Source organism: Narcine bancroftii, chromosome 13 (genome assembly GCF_036971445.1).
Source record: "Narcine bancroftii isolate sNarBan1 chromosome 13, sNarBan1.hap1, whole genome shotgun sequence".
Classification (NCBI taxonomy): Eukaryota; Metazoa; Chordata; class Chondrichthyes; order Torpediniformes; family Narcinidae; genus Narcine; species Narcine bancroftii.
In genome coordinates, this window is record NC_091481.1 from 57,416,148 (window position 1) to 57,440,731 (window position 24,584).

The window sequence follows — 24,584 nt, forward strand, 5'->3', positions numbered from 1 at the left end:
GGCAGTGAAATGGTTTATGTACAGAGTTAAACCTCCCCTATGCTGTACCATCACACGCTCGCAGGGCAGGGACAGGTTGGATACAGAATCAAATCCCTGTACTCTTTCCCTTCACACACTCCCAGGGCAGGGACAGGTAAGATACAGAGTGAAGCTCCCTCTACAATGTCCCTTTTCACACTCACCTGACAGGGACAGGTCAGATACAGAGTGAATCCCCTCTACAATATCCTATGACACATTCCCTCGGCTTGGACAGATTAGATGGAGAGTGAACTCCCTCTGGACTATCCCATCCCACACTCACAGGGCAGAGACCGGTTAGATATAGAGTGAATTCCCTCTACACTCTACCATCACACACTTCCAGGGAAGGGAAACGAGTTAAATACTGACTGAAGCCCCCTCTACACTATCCAATCACAAACACCCAGGGCTGGCTAAAGGGTTAGATACAGAGTGAAGTCCCCTCTACACTGTCCCATCAAACATTTCCAAGACTGGTACAGGTTAGGTACAGAGTGAACTCCTTCTACACTGTCCCTTCATACACTCCCAGGGCAGTGAAATAGTTTACGTACAGAGTTAAACCCCCCCCTATGCTGTACCATCACATGCTCGCAAGGCAGGGACAGGTTAGACACAGAGTCAAATCCCTGTACACTTTCCCTTCACACACTCCCAGGGCAGGGACAGTTAAGATACAGAGTGAAGCTCCTTCTACAATGTCCCTTTTCACACTCACCTGTCGGGGACAGGTCAGATACAGAGTGAATCCCCTCTACAATATCCTATGACACATTCCCTCAGCTTGGACAGATTAGATACAGAGTGAACTCCCTCTGGACTATCCCATCACATACTCCCAGGGCAGTGACAGGTTAGATATAGAGTGAATTCCCTCTACACTCTACCATCACACACTTCCAGGGAAGGGAAACGAGTTAAATACTGACTGAAGCCCCCTCTACACTATCCAATCACAAACACCCAGGGCTGGGTAAAAGGTTAGATACAGAGTGAAGTCCCCTCTACACTGTCCCATCACACACTCCCAGGGTAGGGACAGGTTAGGTACAGAGTTAATCTCCCTCTACACTGTTCCATCTCACATTCACCAGTCAGGGACAGGTCAGATACAGAGTGAATCACGTCTACAATGTCCTAGATTGGTACAGGTTAGGTACAGAGTGAACTCCTTCTACACATGACACATTCGTTCAGCTCGGACAGATTAGATACAGAGTGAACTCCCTCTGTACTGTTCCATCTCACACTCACAGGGCAGGGACATGTTAGATGCAGTTTGAATCTGCCTCAACACGGTTGCATCACACATCCCCAGGACAGGGAAACGGGTTAGATACAGAATGAAGCCCCCTCTGCACTCTCCAATCATACACCTCCAGGGCTGGGAAACGGGTTAGATACAGAGTGAAGTCCCCTTTACACTGTCCCATCACACAATTCCATGGAAGGGGTGTGTTGGTTAAATACCGACTGAAGCCCCCTCTACACTGTCCCATCACAGACACCCTAGGCAGGGAATCGTGTTAGATATAGAGTGAAGCCCCCTCTACACTGTCCCATCACACACTTCCAGGGAAGGGAAACGAGTTAAATACCAACTGAAGCCCCCTCTACACTCTCCCATCATAGACACACAGGGCAGAGAAACGTGTTAAATATAGAGTGGAGCCCCCTCTACACTGTCCCATCACAAACTCCCAGGGCAGGGACAGATTAGATACAGAGTGAAGTCCCTCTACACTGTCCCATTAAACACTCCCAGTGAAGTGACAGGTTACATACAGAGTTGAGCTCCCGCTGCACTGTCCATCTCACACTCCCAGGTCAGAGACAGGTTAGATAAAGAGCGAACTCCTTCAACACTGTCCCATCACATACTCCAAGGGCAGGGACAGGTTAGATTCAGAGTTAAACTCCCTCTACACTGTCCCATCACATACTCACAGGGCAGGGACAGGTTAGATAGAGAGTGAAGCTCCCTCTAGACTGTCCCATCACTCACTCCATGGGGAGGCACAAGTTAGATACAGAGTGAAGCTCCCTCTACACTGTCCCATCACACACTCCCAGGGCATGGACTGGTTAGATACTGTCCTGGATAAACTTGTACCTCTCATTTTGTTCATTTTAGATTGGTCACAGTGTTTGAACTCCCGAAAGAGAATAGACACATACACACCGAGAGCAGTTCAGTTTATACAAATGTTTATTACAAATTCAAAAGCTGATTTCAAACTACAATATGCAATCCCTTCCTAACTATACTTATCAATGGCTGGACTGGTCCCAACTGCCGAAGCAATGCAACGACTGCACACTTGTAGTAGATTTTAGGGCCGCCGGTTACATCTTCTCCACCTCCCCCGACCGGGACGTTGACTGGACTCTAGAAGTTCTTCTTCTTGCTGAGAGATGTTGCCACCTCTCGGAGAGTCTCAAACTTCAGCAGCGGGACCATGGCTTATATTACCCAAAAACTGCTTCCCCAAGCACCTATTCCCAGCACAGCAAAGAAGATAAGCGAGCAGGCGAGCATGCTAGTCTTCTATCGAATAACATAGTTTTCAGTTTATTTTGCATCAAGGCTAGGCCTCTGACAGTCAGTGACCAAAACAAGCAGGAAGATTAAATGTTCTTGGTACACAGATGTCCTTTCGTCAGATAACAGAAGCTCTGGCCACTCGGTGGAATTTAGCTTATGTCTGCTGATTCTAAAACACAAGCAGGTTCTCAGCCTTGCAGATACAAAGGCTGCAAAAGGAAGAAACACGGTTTAAATCTTCCATTACAGATACAGAGTAAATTCCCTCTACACTGTCCCATCTCACACTCCCAGGGCAGGGACAGCTTAGATACAGTGTGAACTCCCTCTACACTGTCTCATCACACACTCCCAGGGCATGAACAGGATAGATACAGAGAAAGGTTCCCTCTATACTGTCCCATCTCACACTCCCAGGGCAGGGAGAGCTTAGATACAGTGTGAACTCCCTCTACACTGTCTCATCACACACTCCCAGGGCATGAATAGGTTAGATACAGAGAAAAGTTCCCTCTATACTGTCCCATCTCACACTCGCAGGGCAGGGACAGCTTAGATACAGTGTGAACTTCCTCTACACTGTCTCATCACACACTCCCAGGGCATGAACAGGTTAGATACAGATAAAAGTTCCCTCTATACTGTCCCATCTCACACTCCCAGGGCAGGGACAGCTTAGATACAGTGTGAACTCCCTCTACACTGTCTCATCACACACTCCCAGGGCATGAACAGGTTAGATACAGAGAAAAGTTCCCTCTATACTGTCCCATCTCAAACTCCAAGGGCAGGGACAGGTTAGATACAGAGTGAACTCCCTCTACACTGTACCATCACACATGCACAGCGAAGGGACAGGTTAGAAATAGAGTGAAGCTCCCTCAACATTATCCCATCACACATCCCCAGGGCAGGGAAACGGGTTAGAGACAGAGTGAAGCACCCTGTACTGTGTCCCATCACACACTCCCAGGGCAGGGAAATGGGTTAGATACATAGAGAAGTCCCCTCTACACTGTCCTATCACACAATCCCAGGACAAGGAAACGGGTTAGATACAGAGTGAACTCTCTCAACACTGTCCCATCACACATGCACAGCGAAGGGACAGGTCAGATACAGAGTGAAGCTCCCTCAATATTGTCCCATCACACATCCCCAAGCCAGGGAAACGGTTTAGATACAGAGTGAAGCGCCCTCTACAGTGGGGCGTGGCACAATGGCGTAGAGTCTAGATGTGTAATCTCGACCTCTTTGCCAGACTTTTAAGTACCTGTTTTTTAACCCTTTGTTTTCAAGTTTAAACTCTTTAAATTTTATTTTAAAGTATTGAGGAACTACTATGTCCATTAATGGTAAAAATACTTGATACAGCTTCAGGTTTAACTTCTTGTGTCTAAACCACAAAGACTGTCTGTGAGAGGTGAAAACAAAATGTCTACTACTCACCAAGTGAAGGGTGGCGCTGGAATTACCCGTTCTCTGGAAGAAGGTGCGTGTTCCCAAGAAGTGGATCCCAATTCTGGAAGCCTCTCGATTTTAACGGAGGGAGCACGCAGGAAGACGACTCCATTGTTTGAAATGCATCATGAAGCATTTCAACCTGAAGATATCGCTTTCCTCCGTGATTTTGCGCAAAAACAACGAGCCGCGGGGGGAGACCAGCGGCGACCCCCTGAGGAAGTCGGGGTGCCGTCGCTGGGAGTCCAGACCCACAGCAAAACCTCTAAAATGTATTTCGTTGAGTTGCAGCAGGAGCTGCAGTTACCTGGTTCTGCCACTACGTCAGAGAAAGCAGGGCTGAGCTTTTCTGAGTTACAGTGTATGCAGTTAAATGGTGTCATTCAACCTTTAATGAATGAGATGGTTCAAATGAATGCTAGTATAAGTTCAGAATTGAATACAGTTAAAGCACGTGTGGAAGCATCTTGTGAAGATTTTTTAAAATTTCAGTCTGCTTTTTTGGAATGTAAACAGCAAGTGGTTTTTAACACAGAAAAAGTGTTGAAGGTTGAAAAATCAGTTATAGAATTGGGAGAATGTGAGAAGGAGTTAGAGAGGAAGGAATAATGTGAAAATCGTTGTTTTGCCAGAAGGTATAGAAGGACAAGATCCTCTTCGTTTTTTTAAAGACTGGATCCCACAGGTATTAGGACAAGAATTTTTTTCTGGAGGCTTGGTATTGAAAAGAGCTCATACAACTTTAAGAAGAACACCCTTAGCTGGTCAACCACCGAGACCAATAATAATTCGATGTTTGAATTATCTGGACAGAAAAGCCATACTTCGACTCGCAATGCAAAATGCGAGACAATGACAAACTCTGTTATTGATTCAGAATAGTAGATTTTTTTTATCTTGACTTGAGTCAAGAGGTCATTCAACGCCGACATCGATTTAACCCAGTTAAAGAAGCTTTGGGGCATAAAGTTATAAGTCTACTTTTCGCTACCCAGCAGTGTTGAAGGTATTTTATTGAGAATGACTGTGAAGCAATGATTTTTGCTGATTCATTGCAGATATAAGAGGACAAAGACGTAGTCCACCCTTGTCTCCTGAAGAAAAATTTGCTTGTATTGGAAACAGAAAAAATGGCAGAAATGGGAAAAACGGGAATGGAAAGAGTCCAACTTCTTCTGAAATGGGATCTCCGAGACTGGAATCTCTTGGATGAAAAGAAGAATTTTCTTATTCTATTTTTTTTTGTTATTATGATATTTTGATGTTCTTGTTTGGATGGGGAGGGAGAGATTTGCTCTAAGTTCTTTACTAGTCATCAGACACTGGTGGGTGACCCACACCCGATTTTTATTTAGGGATTACTACCTTTTGATAGTTTTTTTTGAGGAGGAGTTTTATTTATTTTTTTTATTTTCATTTTTGTTAGCTTTTAATTTGTGATTTTTTTTCCTCTTATTGGAGGGCGTGTATATGTTGATTTGAGTTTTCATATAAAGATATTATTGGTATTTAGTAATAATAGTAGATATGTCAAAGTTGAGGTTTGCTACTTTTAATGTTCAAGGATTAAACAGTCCGATTAAGCGTAAGCGAGTCTTGGTGTATATTAAGAAAATGAAAATTGATGTTGCTTTTTTACAAGAAACACATTTGAATCTGAAGGAAAGTATGAAATTAAAGAGGGACTGGGTTGGGCATGTATATTCTTCTTCATTTAATTCTAGGGCTAAAGGTGTAGCAATTTTGATACATAAAAATGTATCTTTTGAATTACAATCAATGGAGGAATAGGTAGGATGTATTCTTAAATTAAATTGTAAGATTTTTAGTGAATTTTGGACTTTACTTAATATTTATGCTCCAAATGTAGATGATGAAATATTTATTTCAGATGCATTTTTATATATGGGTCAAGATAATGATAATATTTTAGTTGGTGGTGATTTTAATTGTGTTTTTGAACCTTTGTGGATAAATCTCCGAAGACATATACAATCTTTTTGGAAGAAAATTCAATTGTTTTTAGAATACCTGTATAAGATTAAAATACTTTTAGATCCGACAGTGTCTTTATTGGGTACTTTGCAACCTTTGAAAAGTTTGGGATTGGATAAGTTTCAGCTTGCTTTTGTATATTTAGCTTTATCTGTAGCGAAAAAATGTATTGTTAGTACATGGAAAGATACAAATATGATTGATATTAATAGATGGCATAATGAAATGAAATATTGTTTAATAATGGAAAAAATTACATATGTTTCGTGTGATAACTACACTTTTTTATCAATAACTGGTTGTTACATTCAGAATATTTACATTTCAATTTAAATTGATTAGATCTTAATATGTATGCTTAATTTTTTTTTAATTTATTTTCTTTTTTTTCTTTATGTCTCTCCTTAGGAAAGTTGGCTGAAGGGGGGGTGGGTTCTTTTCTTTTTTTTTCTTTTATTACTCTATATATAAAAAATAACATTGATGTTTAGGGTTAATTGTCATATATGTTATGTACTGACTGTATTTTGAACAAAATAAATAAAGTTTAAAAAAATCTACAGTGTCCCATCACAAACTCCCAGGGCAGGGAAATGGGATAGATACAGAGTGAAGCCCCCTCTACTTTGTCCCATTACACACTACCAGGGCAGGCAATCGGGTTAGGTACAGAGTTAAGCCTTCTCTACACTGTCCCATCACATATACACAGGGCAGGGAAAAGTGTTAGATACAGAGTGAAACTCCCTCCACACTCTCCCATCACACTCTCACAGGACAGGGAAACGGCTTAGATACAGAGTTAATCCCCCTCTACACTGTCCCATCACACACTCCCAGGGCAGGGAAATGGGTATAGTGTGAACTCCCGCTACACTGTACCAACACACATGCACAGCGAAGGGACAGGTTAGATACAAAGTGAAGCTCCCTCAACATTGTCCCATCACACATCCCCAGGGGAGGGAATCGGGTTAGATACAGAGTGAAGCACCCTCTACATTGTTCCATCACACACTCCCAAGACTGGGAAGGTTAGATACAGAGTGAAGCTCTATCTACACTGTCCCATTGCACACTCGCAGGGCAGGTACAGGTTAGATACAGAGTTAAACTCCCTCTACACTCTCCCATCACACACACTTCCATGTCAGGGACACGGGTTAGATACAGACTGAAGACCCCTCTACACTGTCCCATCACACACTCCCAGTGCAGGGAAATAAATTAGATACAGAGTAAAGCCCCCCATACACTGTCCCATCACACTCTCAGGGCAGGGAAAGATTAGATGCAGAGTGAACTCCTTCTACACTGTCCCATCTCACAATCCCAGGGTAGGAACAGGATAGATACAAAGTGAACTCACTCTACACTATCACATCACATTCTTCCAGGGCAGGGACAGGTTATATACAGAGTGAAGCTCCCTCTACACTGTCCCATCACACACTCCCAGGACAGGGACAGGTGAGATACAGAGTGAAGCTCTCTCGACACTGTCCCATCACACACACCCCGTGGAAGGGAAATGGGTTATATACATAATGAAGCCCCCTCTATAATGTCCCATGACAGACTCGCAGGGCAAGGTCAGGTTAGATATACAGTAAAGTTCGCTCTACACTTCCCCATCACACATGCACAGAGAAGGGACTTGTTAGATATAGAGTGAAACTCCCTCTACACTGATCCATCAGAAACTCCCAGAGCATGGTAATGGGATAGATACATAAGGAAGCCTCCTCTACACTGTCCTATCACACACTCCCATGGCAGGGAAATGGGTTAGATACAGAGTGAAACCTCCCCTACGCAGTCCCATCACACAATCGCTGGGAAGTGACACGTTAGATACATAGTCAATGCTCTCTACAATGTCTCATCACACACTCCCAGGGACAGTTAGATACAGAGTGAAGCTCCCTCTACACTGTCAAATCACACGCTGCCAGAGCAGGGAAACGGGTGAGATACAGAGTAAAGCCCCCTCTACACTGTCCCATCACACATCCCCAGGGCAGGGAAACTGGTTAGATACAGAGTGAATCACCCTCTATACTATCCACTCACACACTCCCAGGACAGTGACAGGTTAGATGTAGAGTGAACTCCCTCAACACAGTCCCATCACACACTCCCAGAGCAGGGACAGGTTAGATACAGATTGAACTCCCTCTACACTGTCCCATCACATACTCCCAGAGCAGGGACAGGTTAGATACAGTGTGAAACTCCCTCTACACTGTCCAATCACATGCTACCAGAGCAGGGAAACGGGTTAGATACAGAGTAAAGCCCCCTCTACACTGTGCCATCATACCCATCCAGGTCAGGTACAGGTTAGATACAGAGTGAATTCCCTCTACACTGTTCAATCACTTGCTACCAGAGCAGGGAAACGGGTTAGATACAGAGTAAAGTCCCCTCTACACTGTCTCATCATACCCATCCAGGTCAGGTACAGGTTAGATACAGAGTGAATTCCTTCCACACAGTCCCATCACACACACCCAGGGAAAGGAAAAGGTTTATGTACAGAGTGAAACACCCCCTACGCTGACCTATGACACATTCCCAGGGCAAGGACAGGTTAGATACAGAGTGAACTCACTCAACACTGTCCCATCACACACTCCCAGAGCAGGGACAGGTTAGATACAGAGTGAAGTTCCCTCTACACATTCCCATCACACACTCCCAGTGAAGGGAAATGGGTTAGATACAGAATGAAGCCCACCCTACAATGTCTTATGACACACTCACAGGTCAGGGACAGGTTAAATACAGAGTGAAGCCCCCTCCACACTGTTAAATCACACACTCCAAGGTCTGGAAACGTGTTAGATACAGCATGAAGCTCCCATTACATTGTCCCATCACACATCCCAAGGGCACGGGAACGGTTTAGATGCAGAGTGAAGCCCCATCTACTCTGTACTATCACTCACTCCCAGGGCAGGGGAATGGGTTAGATACAGAGTGAAGATCCCACTACACTGTCCCTCCACACACACACACCCATGGGAGGGAAATGGGTTAGATACTGAGTTTAGCCACCCCTACACTGTCCCATCACACACTCCCAGAGCAGGGACATGTTCGAAACAGAGAGAACTCCGTCTACACTATCCCATCACAGACTCCAAGAGCAGGGACAGGTTAGATACAGAGTGAAGCTCCCTCTACACTATCCCATCACAAAACCGCAGGGCTGGGAAACAGCTAAGATACAAAGTGAACTCCCTCTACGCTGTCCCATCACACATTCCCAGGGCAGGGGAACGGGTTAGATACAGAGTGAAGCCTCCTCTACTCTGTCCCTTCAAACAAACACAGGGCAGGGAAATGTGTTAGATACAGAGTGAAACTCCATCCACACTTTCCCATCAATCACTTCCAGGGCAGGGACAGGTTAGATACAGAGTGAACTCACTCAACACTCTCCCATCACACACTGCTTTAGTAGGGAAAGGTTAGATGCTGAGTGAATACCCCTCTACACTCTCCCATCACTCACTTCCGGGGCAGGGAAATGGGTTAGATACAGACTGAATTCTGATCTACACTGTCCCATCCCAAACTACCAGGAGAGGGAAATGGATTATGTACAGAGTGAAACCCCACCCCCACCACCACCTGCACACTGACCCATCACACACTCGCTGGGCAGGGACAGATTAGATACAGAGTGAACTCCCTCAACACTGTCCCATCACGTACTCCCAGGGCAGGTACAAGTGAGATACAGAGTGAAGCCCCCACTACACTGTCCCATCACATACTCCCAAGACAGGGACAGGTTAGATGCAGAGTGAAGCACCCACTACACTGTCCCATCATACACTCCCAAGACAGGGATAGGTTAGATGCAGAGTGAAGCACCCACTACACTGTCCCATCACACACTCCCAAGACAGGGACAGGTTAGATACAGAGTTAAACTCCCTCTACACTCTCTCATCACACACACTTCCAGGTCACCGACACGGGTTAGATACGGACTGAAGACTCTGCACTGTCCCATTACACACTCTAAGGGCAGGGGAATGGGTTAGATACAGAGTGAAGCTCTCTCAACACTGTCCCATCACACACACCCTGTGGAAGGGAAATGGGTTATATACATAATGAAGCCCTCTCTATAATGTCCCATGACAGACTCGCAGGGCAAGGTCAGGTTAGATATACAGTAAAGTTCCCTCTACACGTCCCCATCACACATGCACAGCGAAGGGACACGTGAGATATAGTGAAGCTCCCTCGACATTGTCCCATCACACATCCCCCGGGCAGGGAATCAGGTTAGATACTGAGAGAAGCATCATCTACAGTGTTCCATTACACCCTCCCATGGCAGGGAAACAGGTACATAGAGAATGAAGCCCCCTTTACACTGTCCCATCACACAATCCCAGGGCAGGGACAGGTTAGATACAGATTTAACTCCTTCTACACTGTCCAATCACACACTCTCAGGGCAGGGAAATGATTTATGTACAGAGAGAAATCCCCCTTACACAGTCCCAACACACACTCGCAGGGCAGCGACAGGTTAGATACAGAGTGAAGCTCCCTCTACACTGACCCATCACAAACTCCCAGAGCATGGTAAAGGGATAGATACATAAGGAAGCCCCCTCTACACTGTCCTATCACACCCTCCCAGGGCAGGGAAACAGGTAGATAGAGAATGAAGCCCCCTTTACACTGTCCCATCACAGAATCCCAGGGCAGGGACAGGTTAGATACAGATTTAACTCCTTCTACACTGTCCAATCACACACTCTCAGGGCAGGGAAATGATTTATGTACAGAGAGAAATTCCCCTTACACAATCCCAACACCACACTCGCAGGGCAGGGACAGGTTAGATACAGAGTGAACTCGCTCTACACGGTCTCATCACACATGCACAGCGAAGGGACAGGTTATATACAGAGTGAAGCTTCCTCTACACTGACCCATCACAAACTCCCAGTGAAGGAAAATGGGTTAGATACAGAGTGAAGCCCCCTCTACTGTCCTATGACACATGCACTCGGTCCGGACAGATTAGATACAGAGTGAACACCCTGTTCTATCTCACATTCCCAGAGCAAGCACAGGTTAGAGACAGAGTGAACTCCCTCTACTCTGTACCATCACACATGCAAAGCGAATGGACAGGTTAGATACAGAATGAAGATCCCTCTACACTGACCCATCAGTAACTCACAGAGAATGGTAATGGAATGGATACATAAGGAAGCCCCCACTACACTGTCCTATCACACACTCCCATGGCAGTGAAATGGGTTAGATATAGAGTGAAACCTGCACTATGCAGTCCCATCACACACTCCCAGGGCAGGAACAGGTTAGATACAGAGTGAAGCTCCCTATACACTGTCCCATCACACACTCCCAGTGAAGGAAAATGGGTTAGATACAGAGTGAACTCCCTCAACACAGTCCCATCACACACTCCCAGAGCAGGCACAGGTTAGATACAGAGTGAACTCCCTCAACACTGACCCATAACACACTCCCAGTGAAGGGAAACGTGTTAGATACAGCGTGAAGCTCCCTCTACACAGTCCCGTCACACATCCCCAGGGTAGGGAAAGAGGTTAGATACAGAGTGAAGATCCCACTACACTGTCCCACCACACACACACCCAGGGCAGGGAAATGGGTTATATATATAATGAAGCCCCCTCTATAATGTCCCATGACAGACTCGCAGGGCAAGGTCAGGTTAGATATACAGTAAAGTTCCCTCTACACTTCCCCATCACACATGCACAGCGAAGGGACTTGTTAGATACAGAGTGAAACTCCCTCTACACTGACCCATCACAAACTCCCAGAACATGGTAATGGGATAGATACATAAGGAAGCCCCCTCTACACTGTCCCATCACACACTCCCATGGCAGAGAAATGGGTTAGATACAGAGTGAAACCTCCCCTACGCAGTCCCATCACATAATCGCTGGGCAGTGACACATTAGATACACGGTGAATGCTCTCTACAATGTCTCATCACACACTCCCACGGCAGGGAGAGTTAGACAAAGAGTGAAGCTCCCTCTGCACTCCCACTCCAAATATTCCCTGGTCAGGGACAGGTTAGATACATTGTGAACTCCCTCAACGCTATCCCATCACATACTCCCAGAGCAAAGACAGGTTAGATACAGAGTGAAGCTTCCTCTACACTGTCGAATCACACGCTACCAGAGCAGGGAAACGGGTTAGATACAGAGTGAAGCCCCATCTACACTGTCCCATGACACGCTCCCAGGACAGGGACAGGTTAGATGTAGAGTGAGCTCCTTCAACACAGTCCCATCACAGACTCCCAGACAGGCACAGGTTAGATACAGAGTGAATTCCTCAACACTGTCCCATCACACACACCCAGGGCAGGGGAAATGGTTAGATACAGAGAGAAGCCACCTCTACACAGTTCTATCACACACTCCCAGGGCAGGGAAACAGGTAGATACAGAGTGAAGCCCGCTCTACAATTTCCAACGACACAATCCCTCTACCCGGACGTATTAGTTACAGAGTGAACTCCCTCTACACTGTCCTATCACACACTCCAAGGGCAGGGAAACGGGTTAGATACAGAGTGAAGGCCCCTCTACACTCTCCCATCACACAATCCCAGGACAGGGACAGGTTAGATACAGAATGAACTCCTTCCACACAGTCCCATCATACACTCCCAGGGAAATGAAAAGTTTTATGTAGAGTGAAACCCCCCCTCACACTGACCTATCACACACTCCCAGGGCAAGGACAGGTTAGATACAGAGTGAAGCTCCCTCTACACTGTCCTTTCTCACACTCCCAAATCAAGGACAGGTTAGATACAGAGTGAACTGCCTCAACACTGTCCCATCAGACACTCCCAGTGAAGGGAAAAGTGTTAGATACAGCGTGAAGCTCCCATTACACAGTCCCATCACACATCCGCAGGGACGGAAAGAGGGTTAGATACAGAGTGAAGCCCCCTCTACACTGTCCCATCGCTCACTTTAAGGGCAGGGAAACGTGTTAGATACAGAGTGAATTCTCTCTGCACTGTCGCATCACACACTCCTAAGGAAGGGTAATGCGTTAGATACAGGGTGAAGCTACATCTACAAAGTCGCATCACACACTCCCATGGCAGGGAAACGGTTTAGATTGAGAGTGAAATAACATCTACACTGTCCCATCCCTCACCTCCATGGCAGGGAAACTGTTTAGATACAGATTGAACACCCTCTACACTGTTACATCACCCACTCCCAGGGCAAAGATAAGTGCTAGATACAGAGTGAAGCCCTGTCTACACCGACCCATCACACAATACCAGGGCTGGGAAACTGGTTATATACAGAGTGACGACCCCTCTGCATTATCCCATCACACTCTCCCAGGACAGGGACAGTTTAGATACACAGTGAAGCTCCATCTTCACTTACCAAACACACATCCCCAGAGCAGGAAACGGGTTAGATACAGAGTGTAGCTCCATCTACACTGTCCCATTACACATAAACAGTGCAGGGAAATGGGTTAGATACAGAGTGAAGCCCCCTCTACTCTGTCCCATCACACCATACCAGGGTGGGAAAACAGGTTAGGTACAGAATTAAACCCCCTCTACACTGTCCATCGCAAACTCAGAGGGCAGGGACAGATTAGATATGGAGTGAAGCTCCTCTACACTGTCCCATTACACATGCTCAGGGCAGGGAAACTGGTTAGATACCTAGTTTAGGCCGCTCTACACTCTCGCTTCACACACTCCCAGGACAGGGAAATTGGTTAGGTATAGAGTGAAGCACCCTCTATACTGTCCCATCGCTCACTCCCAGAGCAGTGAATAGTGTTAGATACAGAGAGAAGCTCCCTCTACACTGTCCAAGGCAGGGACAGGTTAGGTACAGAGTGAACTCACTCTGCACTGTCTCATCATACACTCCCAGAGCAGACAATGGTAAGATACAGAATGAAGCTCCTTCTACACTTCCCATCACACACTCCCAGGGCAGGTAAACAGGTTAGATACAGATTTAAACCCGTTCTACACTATCCAACACACACTCCCAGGGCAGGGGAACAGTTTAGATATAGATTGAAGCCCCCTATACTCTGTCCCATCAATCACTTCAAGGACAGGGACAGGTTAGATACAGAGTGAAGTTACCCTACATTAACCCATCACATAATCCCAGTGCAGTCACAGGTAAGATACAGAGTGAACTCCCTCTACACTGACCCATCACACACACCCAGGGCAGAGAAACAGGTTAGATACAGATTTAAGACCCCTCTGCACTGTCCCATCACACATCCCCAGGGCAGGAAACGGGTTAGATACAGAGTGAAGTGCCATCAACACTGTTCCGTTACACATAGCAAGTGCAGGTAAAACTTTTAGATAAAGAGTGAAGCCACCACTCTACTGTCCCATCAAACGCTCCCAGGGCAGGGAATCAGGTTAGATACAAAGTGAAGGTCCACCTAAACTGTCCCATCACACTTCCAGGGCAGGAAAACGGTTTAGATATTGAGTGAATCCCCCTCGACACTGTCCCATCACACACTCCCAGGACAGAGACAGGTTAGATACAGAATTAAGCTCCCACTACGCTGTCCCATCACACACTCCCAGGACAGGGAAATGCTTCAAATACAGAGTGAAGCCCCCTCTACTCTGTCCCATCACTCACTCCCAGGGCAGGGGAACGGTTTAGATATAGAGTGAAGCCCCCTCTACTCGGTCCCATCACTCACTCCCAGGGCATGGGATGTGTTAAATACAGAGTGAATCTCCCTCCACATTGTCCCATCAATCACTTCCAGGACAGGGACAGGTTAGATACGGAGTGAATTTAACCTACACTATCCCATCACAAACTCCCAGGGCAGGGACTGGTTAGATACAGAGTGAACTCCATCTACACTGTCCCATCATACCCACCCAGGTCAGGGACAGGTTAGATTGTGAGTGAAGCATCCTCCACATTCTCCCATCACACATCCCCAGGGCAGGGAAACTGGTTAGATACAGAGTGAATAACCCTCCACACTGTCCCCTCACACACTCCCAGGACAGGGACCAGTTAGATGTAGAGTGAACTCCCTCAACTCAGTCCCATCACATCCCCAGGGGAGGGGAAATGTTTAGATACAGAGTGAAGACCCATCTACTCTATCCGATCACTCACTCCCAGGGCAGGGAAATGTGTTAGATACCGAGTTTAGCCACCCCTACACTGTCCCAACACACACTCACAGGGCAGGGACATGTAAGAAACAGGTTGAACTCCCTCTACATTGACCCATCACAAATCCGCAGGGCTGGGAAACAGGTTAGATACCGAGTGAAGCCCGCTCTATAATGTCTTATGACACACTCACAGGGCGGGGACAGGTTAAATACAGAGTGAAGTCCCTCTACACTGACCCATCACACATTCCCAGGGCAGGGAAGCAGCTTAGATACAGATTTAAGCCCCGTCTACACTGTCCCATCTCACACGCACACAGCGCAGGGAAAAGTGTTAGATACAGAGTGAAGCTCCCTCTACACTGTCCCATCACACACAACCAGGAAAGGGACAGGTTAGATACGGAGTGAAGCCTCCTCTACACTGTCCCATCACACATCCCCAAGGTGGGAAACGGGTTGGATACAGAGTGAAGTGCAATCAACACTGTCCCATCACACATAGCAAGTGCAGGGAAACCCTTTAGATAAAGAGTGGAGCAACCTCTCCACTGTCCCATCAAACACTCCCAGGGCAGTGACAGGTTAAATACATAGTGAACTCCCTCTACACTAACCCATCACACACTCCCAGGGCAGGGAAACAGGTTGGATACAGATTTATTCCCCCAAAACACTGACCCATCTCACACGCACACAGCGTAGGGAAAAGTGTTAGATACAGAATGAAGCTCCCTCTGCAGTATGTCATCACACACTCCCAGGTCAGGGATATTGGTTAGATACAGAATGAACCTCCCTCTGCACTGCCCCATCACACACTACCAAGACAGGGACAGGTGAGATACGGAGTGAAGCCTCCACTCCACTGTCCCATCACACATCCCCGGGCGGGAAACAGGTTAGACAGAAAGTGAAGCGCCCTCTACACTGTCCCATCCTAAACTCCCAGGGCAGAGAAACAGTTAACGCACACTCCCAGGGCAGGGGAACAGTTTAGATACGGAGTGAAGCCCCCTATACTCTGTCCCATCAATAACTTCCAGGACAAGGACAGGTTAGAAACAGAGTGAAGTTACCCTATACTATCCCATCACATAATCCCTGTGCAGTGACAGGTTAGATACAGAGTAAACTGCCTCTACACTGACCCATTAAACACTCCCAGGGCAGGGAAACAATTGAGATACAGATTTAAGCCCCGTCTACACTGTCCCATCTCACTCGCACACAGCGCAGGGAAAAGTGTTAGATACAGAGTGAAGCTCCCTCTCCACTGTCCCATCACATATCCCCAGGGCAGGGAAACGGTTTAGATATTGAGAGAATCCCCCTCGACACTGTCCCATCACACACTCCCACTGCAGGGAAACGGGTTAGACACAAAGTGAAGCACCCTATACACGTCCGATCCTATAATCCCAGGGCATGGAAACAGGTTGGATGCAGAGTTTAGCCCCCTCTACACTATCCCATCACACACTCCCTGGGCAGGGGAATGGTTTAGATACAGAGTAAAGTGCCCTCTACTCTCTCCCATCACTCACTCCCAGGGCAGGGGAATGGGTTAAATACAGAGTGAAACTCCCTCCACATTGTCCCATCAATCACTTCCAGGAGAGGGACAGTTTAAATACAGATTGTACTCCCCCTACCCTAACCCATCACAGACTCCAAGTGCAGGGACAGGTTAGATACAGAGTGGAACTCCCTCTACACTGACCCATCACAAACTCCCAGAGCATGGTAACCGGATAGATACATAAGGAAGCCCCCTCTACACTGTCCTATCACACTCTCCCATTGCAGGGAAATGGGTTGGATACAGAGTGAATCCTCCCCTATGGAGTCCCATTACACACACAGGGCAGGGAAATGGGTTAGCTAGAGATTTAACTCCCCGTACATTGTCGCATCACACAACCCAAGACAGGGAGAGATTAGATACAGAGTGAATTCCCTCTACACTGTCCCATCACATATTCCCAGGGCATGGGAACGGGTTAGATACCGAGTGAAGCCTCCTCTACTCTGTCCCTTCAAACACACACAGGGCTGGGAAATGTGTTATATACAGAGTGAAACTCCCTCCACACTGTCCCATCAATCACTTACAGGGCAGGGACAGGTTAGATACAGAGTGAATTCACTCAACACTATACCATCACACACTCATTTCGCAGGGAAAGATTAGATACAGAGTGAAAATCCCTCTAAACTGTCCCATCACACACTCCCTTGGCAGGGAAACGGGTTAGACAAAGAGTGAAGGACCCAATGCAGTGTCCGATCCTAAACTCCCAGGGCATGCAAACAGGTTATATACAGAGTTTAGCCACCCCTACACTGTCCCATCACACATTCCCAGGGCAGGGAAATGGGTTAAATACAGAGTGAAACTACCTCTACATTGTCCCATCTGCTAGGAACAGCACAGGGAAAAGTGGTAGATACAGAGTGAAGCTCCCTCTACACTATCCCATCACCTACACCCAGCACAAGGACAGGTTAGATACGGAGTGAAGCCTCTTCTTCACTGTGCCATCACACATCCCCAGGGCGGGAAACGGGTTAGATACAGAGTGAACTGCCATCAACACTGTCCTATCACTCATAGCAACTGCATGGAAAGCCTTTAGATAAAGAGTGAAGCCCGTTCGACACTGTCGCATCACACACTCCCAGGGCAGGGAAATGGGTTAGATACAGGGTGATGCTCCACCTAAACTGTCCCATCACACACTCCCAGGGCAGGGAAACAGTTTAGATATTGAGTGAATCCCCCTCGAAACTGTCCCATCACACAGTCCCACGGCAGGGAAATGGGTTAGACACAAAGTGAAGCACCCTATACACTGTCCGATGCTAAAACTCCCAGGACATGGAAACAGGTTGGAGACAGAGTGAAGCTCCCTCCACACTGTCTCATCAATCACTTCCAAGGCAGGGACAGGTAAGATACAGAGTGAAGCCCTCTCTACTCTGTCCCATCACTCACTCCCAGGGCAGGGGAATGGGTTAAATGCAGAGTGAAACTCCCTCCACATTGTCCCATCAATCACTTCCAAGGCAGGGACAAGGTAGGTACAGAGTGAACTCACTCTACACTGCCTCGTCACACACTCCCAAAGCAGAGACAGGTAAGATACAAAGTGGAGCTCCCTCTAAACTTACCATCGCACATTCCAAGGGAGGGAAATGGATAAGATACAGAGTGAAGCCCTCTCTACACTGTCCCATCACACACTCCCTGGACAGGGAAACGGGTTAGGTATAGAAGGAAGACACATCTATGCTGACCCATCACACACTCTCAGGTCAGGGACTGGTTAGATACGGGATGAAACTTCCTCTGCACTGTCCCATCACACAAGCCCAGGGCTGGGAAATGGTTTTGATAAAGAGTGAAGCCTCATCTACACTGTCCCATCACATACTCCCAGGGCAGAGAAACAGGTTAGATCCAGAGTTTAGCACCTTCTCCACTGTCCCACACACACTCCCAAGGCAGGGACAGGTTTAAACACAGAGTGAAGCCCCCTCCACACTGTCCCAAAAATCACTTACATGACACGGACAGGTTAGGTACAGAGTGAAACTCCCTCCACACTGTCCCATCAATCACTTCCAGGACAGGGACAGGTTAGATACAGAGCTAATTTACCCTACACTATCCCATCACATAATCTCAGTGCAGTGACAGGTTAGATACAGAGTGAACGCCCTCAGCACTGTCCCATCACACACTCCCAGGGCTGGAAAACAGTTTAGATAAAGATTGGAGCCCCCTCGACACTGTCCCATGTCACACAAACACAGGGCAGGGAAACAGGTTACATACAGAGTGAATTCACCTGTACACTGTCAGATCACACAGTCCCAAGACAGAAAAATGGGTTAGATAGAGTTTAAAGCCGCCTCTATACTGTCACATCACACACTCCAAGGGCAGGGAAATGGGTTAGCTACACAGTGAAGCTCCCTCCACTCTGTCCCACCACACACACACACGCCCAGGGAAGGGAAATGGGTAGATACTGAGTTTAGCCACCCCTACACTGTCCTATCACACACTCCCAGGGCAGGGAAACAGTTTTGATATTGAGTGAATCCCCCTCGACAGTGTCCCATCACACATTCCCACGGCAGGGAAATGAGTGAGACACAAAGTGAAGCACCCTATACACTGTCCGATCGTAAACTCCCAGGGCATGGAAACAGGTTAGATACAAAGTGAAGCCCCTCTGCAGTATCCGATCGCAATTTCCCAGAGGGGTGGAACAAGTTAGATACAGAGTGTAACCCCCTATCTACTGTCACATCACTCACTCCAAGGACAGGGAGATACAGATAGAGATATAACTCCCCCTACATTGACACATCACACACTCCCAAGACAGGATGATATTAGATTCAGAGTGAATTCCCTCTACACTGTCCCATCACACATTGCCAGGGCAGGGGAACGTGTAAGATCCAGAGTGAAGCCCTCTCTACACTGTCCCATCACACACTCTCAGGACAGGGACTGGTTAGATACGGAATGAAGCTCCCTCTGCAGTGTCCCATCACACAAGCCCAGGGCTGGAAAACAGTTTAGATAAAGAATGAAGCCCCTTCTACACTGTCCCATATCACACACACACACAGGGAAGGGAAACAGGTTACATACAGAGTGCATTCACCTGTACACTGTCAGATCACACAGTCCCACGATTGGAAAATGGGTTAGATACAATGTAAAGCCGCCTCTACACTGTCACATCACACACTTCCAGGGCAGGGAAATGGGTTAAATACAGAGTGAAGATCCCACTACACTGTCCCACCAAACACACACACCCAGGGCAGGGAGATGGGTTAGATACTGAGTTTAGCCAACCCTACACTGTCCCATCACACACTCCCAGGGCAGGGACATGTTAGAAACAGAGAGAACTACGTCTACACTATCCCATCACGGACTCCAAGAGCAGGGACAGATCAGATTCATAGTGAGTCTCGCTCGACACTGTCCCATCACACATTCCCAGGACAGGGGCAGGTTAGATACAGAGTGAAGCTCCCTCTACTCTGTCCCATCACACACTCCAAGGCAGGGAAACAGGTTAGATACAAAGTGAAGCCCCTCTGCAGAATCTGATCGCAAATTCCCAGGGGGGTGGAACAGGTTAGATACAGAGTGTAACCCCCTATCTACTGTCACATCATTCACTCCAAGGGCAGGGAGATACAGATAGGGATATAACTCCCCCTACATTGTCACATCACACACTCCCAAGACAGGAAGATATTAGATACAGAGTGAACTCCCTCTACACTGTCCCATCACACATCGCCAGTCAGGGAAACTGGTTAGATACTTAGTGTAGGCCCCTCTACACTCTCACATCACTAATTCCCAGGACAGGGAAATGGGTTAGGTATCAAGGGAAGACCCATCTACACTGTCCGTCACACACTCCCAGGGCAGGGAAACGGGTCAGATAAAGGGTGATGCTCCACCTAAAATGTCCCATTACAAACTCCCAGGGCAGAGAAACAGTTTCGATATTGAGTGAATCCCCCTCGACATTGTCCCATCACACATTCCCACGTCAGGGAAATGGGTTAGATACAGAGTGAAGATCCCACTACACTGTCCCACCACACACACACACACACCCAGGGCAGGGAAATGGGTTAGATACTGAGTTTAGCCACCCCTACACTGTCCCACCACACACTCCCAGGGCAGGGACATGTTAGAAACATGGAGAGAACTCCATCTACACTATCCCATCACAGAATCCAAGAGCAGGGACAGATCAGATACAGAGTGACTCTCGCTCTACACCATTCCATCACACACTCCTAGGGCAAGCAAACGTGTAAGATACAGAGTGAAGGCCTCTCTACACTGTCCCATCACACACTCCCAGGACAGGGAAATGGGTTAGTTATAGAGGGAAGACACATCTACACTGTCCCATCACACACTCTCAGGACAGGGACTGGTTAGATACGGAATGAAGCTCCCTCTGCACTGTCCTATCACACAAGCCCAGGGCTGGAAAACAGTTTAGATAAAGAGTGAAGCGCCCTCGACACTGTCCCATATCACACACACACAGGGCAGGGAAACAGGTTACATACAGAGTGAATTCACCTGTACACTGTCAGATCACACAGTCCCAGGACAGGAAAATGGGTTAGATACAGGGTAAAGCCGCCTCTACACTGTCACATCACACACTCACAGGGCAGGGAAATGGGTTAAATACAGAGTGAAGATCCCACTACACTGTCCCTCCACACACATACACACCCAGGGCAGGGAAATGGGTTAGATACTGAGTTTAGCCACCTCTACACTGTCCCATCACACACTCCCAGGGCAGGGACATGTTAGAAACATAGAGAACTACGTCTACACTATCCCATCACAGAATCCAAGAGCAGGGACAGATCAGATTCATAGTGTGTTTCGCTAGACACTGTTCCATCACACATTCCCAGGATAGGGGCAAGTTAGATACAGAGTGAAGCTCCCTCTACACTGTCGCATCACACACTCCAAGGCAGGGAAACATGTTAGATACAAAGTGAAGCCCATCTGCAGTATCTGATCGCAAATTCCCTGGGGGGTGGAACAGGTTAGATACAGAGTGTAACCCCCTATCTACAGTCACATCACTCACTCCAAGGACAGGGAGATACATATAGAGACATAACTCCCCCTACATTGTCACATCACACACTCCCAAGACGGGAAGAATATTAGATACAGAGTGAACTCCCTCTACACTGTCCCATCACACATCGCCAGTCAGGGAAACTGGTTAGATACTTAGTGTAGGCCCCTCTACACTCTCGCATCACTAATTCCCAGGACAGGAAAATGGGTTAGGTATCAAGGGAAGATCCAACTACACTGTCCCATCACACACACCCACGGCAGGGAAACGGGTCAGATACAGGGTGATGCTCCACCTAAACTGTCCCATTACAAACTCCCAGGGCAGGGAAACTGTTTTGATATTGAGTGAATCCCCCTCGACAGTGTCCCATCACACATTCCCACGGGAGGGAAATGGGTTAGACACAAAGAGAAGCACTCTATACACTGTCCGATCGTAAACTCCCAGGGCATGGAAACAGGTTAGATACAGTGTTAAGTCCCCTATACACTGTCCCATCATACAATCCCCGGCAGGGGAATGATTTAGATACAGAGTGAAGCCCCTCTACTCTATCCCATCACTCATTCCCAGGGCAGTGGAATGGGTTAAATAAAAAGTGAAACTGCCTCCACATTGTCCCATCAATCACTTCCAGGACAGGGACATGTTAGATACAGAGTCAATTTACCGTACACTATCCCATCACAGAATCCCTGTGCAGGGACAGGTTCGATACAGAGTCAGTCTCGCTCTACACTGTCCCATCACATACTCCCAGGGCAGGGAAACGGGTCAGATACAGGGTGATGCTCCACCTAAACTGTCCCATCACAAACTCCCAGGGCAGGGAAACGGTTTCGATATTCAGTGAATCCCCCTCGACACTGCCCCATCACACACTCCCACGGCAGGGAAATGGGTTAGTTATAGAGTGAAGACCCATCTACACTGTCCCATCACACACTCCCAGGACAGGGACTGGTTAGATACGGAATGAAGCTCCCTCTGCACTGTCCCATCACACAAGACCAGGGCTGGGAAACGGTTTAGATAAAGAGTGAATCCCCCTCTACACTGTCCCATCACACACTCGAAGGGCAGGGAAATGTGTTCGACACAAATGAAGCACCCTATACACTGTCCGTTCCTAAACTACCAAGGTATGGAAACAGGTTCGATACACTGTTAAGCCCCCTCTACACTGTCCCATCATACACTCCCAGGGCAGGGGAACGGTTTAGATACAGTGTGAAGCACCCTCTACTCTATCCCATCACTCACTCCCATTGAAGAGGAATGGGTTAAATACAGAGTAAAACTCCCTCCATATTGTCCCATCAATCACTTCCAGGTCAGGGACAGGTTAGATACAGAGTGAATTTACCGTACACTATCCCATCACATAATCCCAGTGCAGGGACAGATTCGATACAGAGTGAGTCTCGCTCTACACTGTCCCATCACATACTCGCAGGGCAGGGAAACGGGTCAGATACAGGGTGAAGCTCCACCTAAACTCTCCCGTCACAAACTCCCAGGGCAGGGAAACGGTTTCGATATTGAGTGAATCCGCCTTGACACTGTCCCATCACACATACCCACGGCAGGGAAATGGGTTTGACACAAAGTGAAGCACCCAATACACTGTCCGATCCTAAACTCCCAGGGCATGGAAACAGGTTAGATACAGCGTTAAGCCCCCTCTACACTGTCCCATCATACACTCACAGGGCAGGGAAACGGTTTAGATACAGAGTGAAGCCCCTCCACTCTATCCCATCACTCATTCCCAGGGCAGTGGAATGGGTTAAATACAAAGTGAAACTCCCTCCACATTATCCCATCAATCACTTCCAGGACAGGGACAGGTTAGATACAGAGTGAATTTACCGTACACTATCCCATCACATAATCCCAGTGCAGGGACAGGTTAGATACAGAGTGTATTCTCTCTACACAGACGCATCACAGATTCCCATTGCAGGGACAGGTTCGATACAGAGTGAGTCTCGCTCTACACTGTCCCATCAGACACTCCCAGGGCAGGGAAACGGTTTCGATATTGAGTGAATCCCCCTCGACACTGTCCCATCACACACTCCCACGGCAGGGAAATGGGTTAGACACAAAGTGAAGCACCCTATACACTGTCCGATCCAAACACCCAGGGCAGGGGAATGGGTTAAATACAGAGTGAAAATCCCTCTACATTTTCCCATCAATTACTTCCAAGGCAGGGACCGGTTAGGTACAGAGTGAACTCACTCTACACTGTCTCATCACACACTCCCAACGCAGAGACAGGTAAGATACAGAGTGAAGCTCCCTCTACACTTTCCATCACACATTGCAAGGTGGGGAAACATGTAAGATACAGAGTGAAGCCCTCTCTACACTGTCCCATCACACACTCCCAGGACAGGGACTGGTTAGATACGGAATGAAGCTCCCTCTGCATTGTCCCATCACACAAGCCAAGGGCTGGAAAACGGTTTAGATAAAGAGTGAAGCCCCCTCTACACTGTCCCATATCACACACTCCCAGGGCAGGGAAATGGGTTAGATACAGAGTGAAGAAACCACTACACTGTACCACCACACACACACACACACCCAGGGCAGGGAAATGGGTTAGATACTGAGTTTAGCCACCCCTACACTGTCCCATCACACACTC

The 24,584-nt window shown here is 47.5% G+C and overlaps 1 protein-coding gene across 1 annotated transcript in view; it reads right to left on the reverse strand.

The window, feature by feature from the left end:
• Window positions 1-2,270: 2,270 nt before the first annotated feature.
• The window catches only part of LOC138748642 (voltage-dependent T-type calcium channel subunit alpha-1I), a 181,096-nt gene continuing 158,782 nt past the window's right edge, over window positions 2,271-24,584 (reverse strand). The window contains exon 2 of the mRNA XM_069909179.1: window positions 2,271-2,781. Within this exon, the coding sequence (XP_069765280.1) occupies window positions 2,761-2,781 (21 nt within the window). The 3' untranslated portion in view covers window positions 2,271-2,760. The remainder of the gene's footprint in view (window positions 2,782-24,584) is intronic.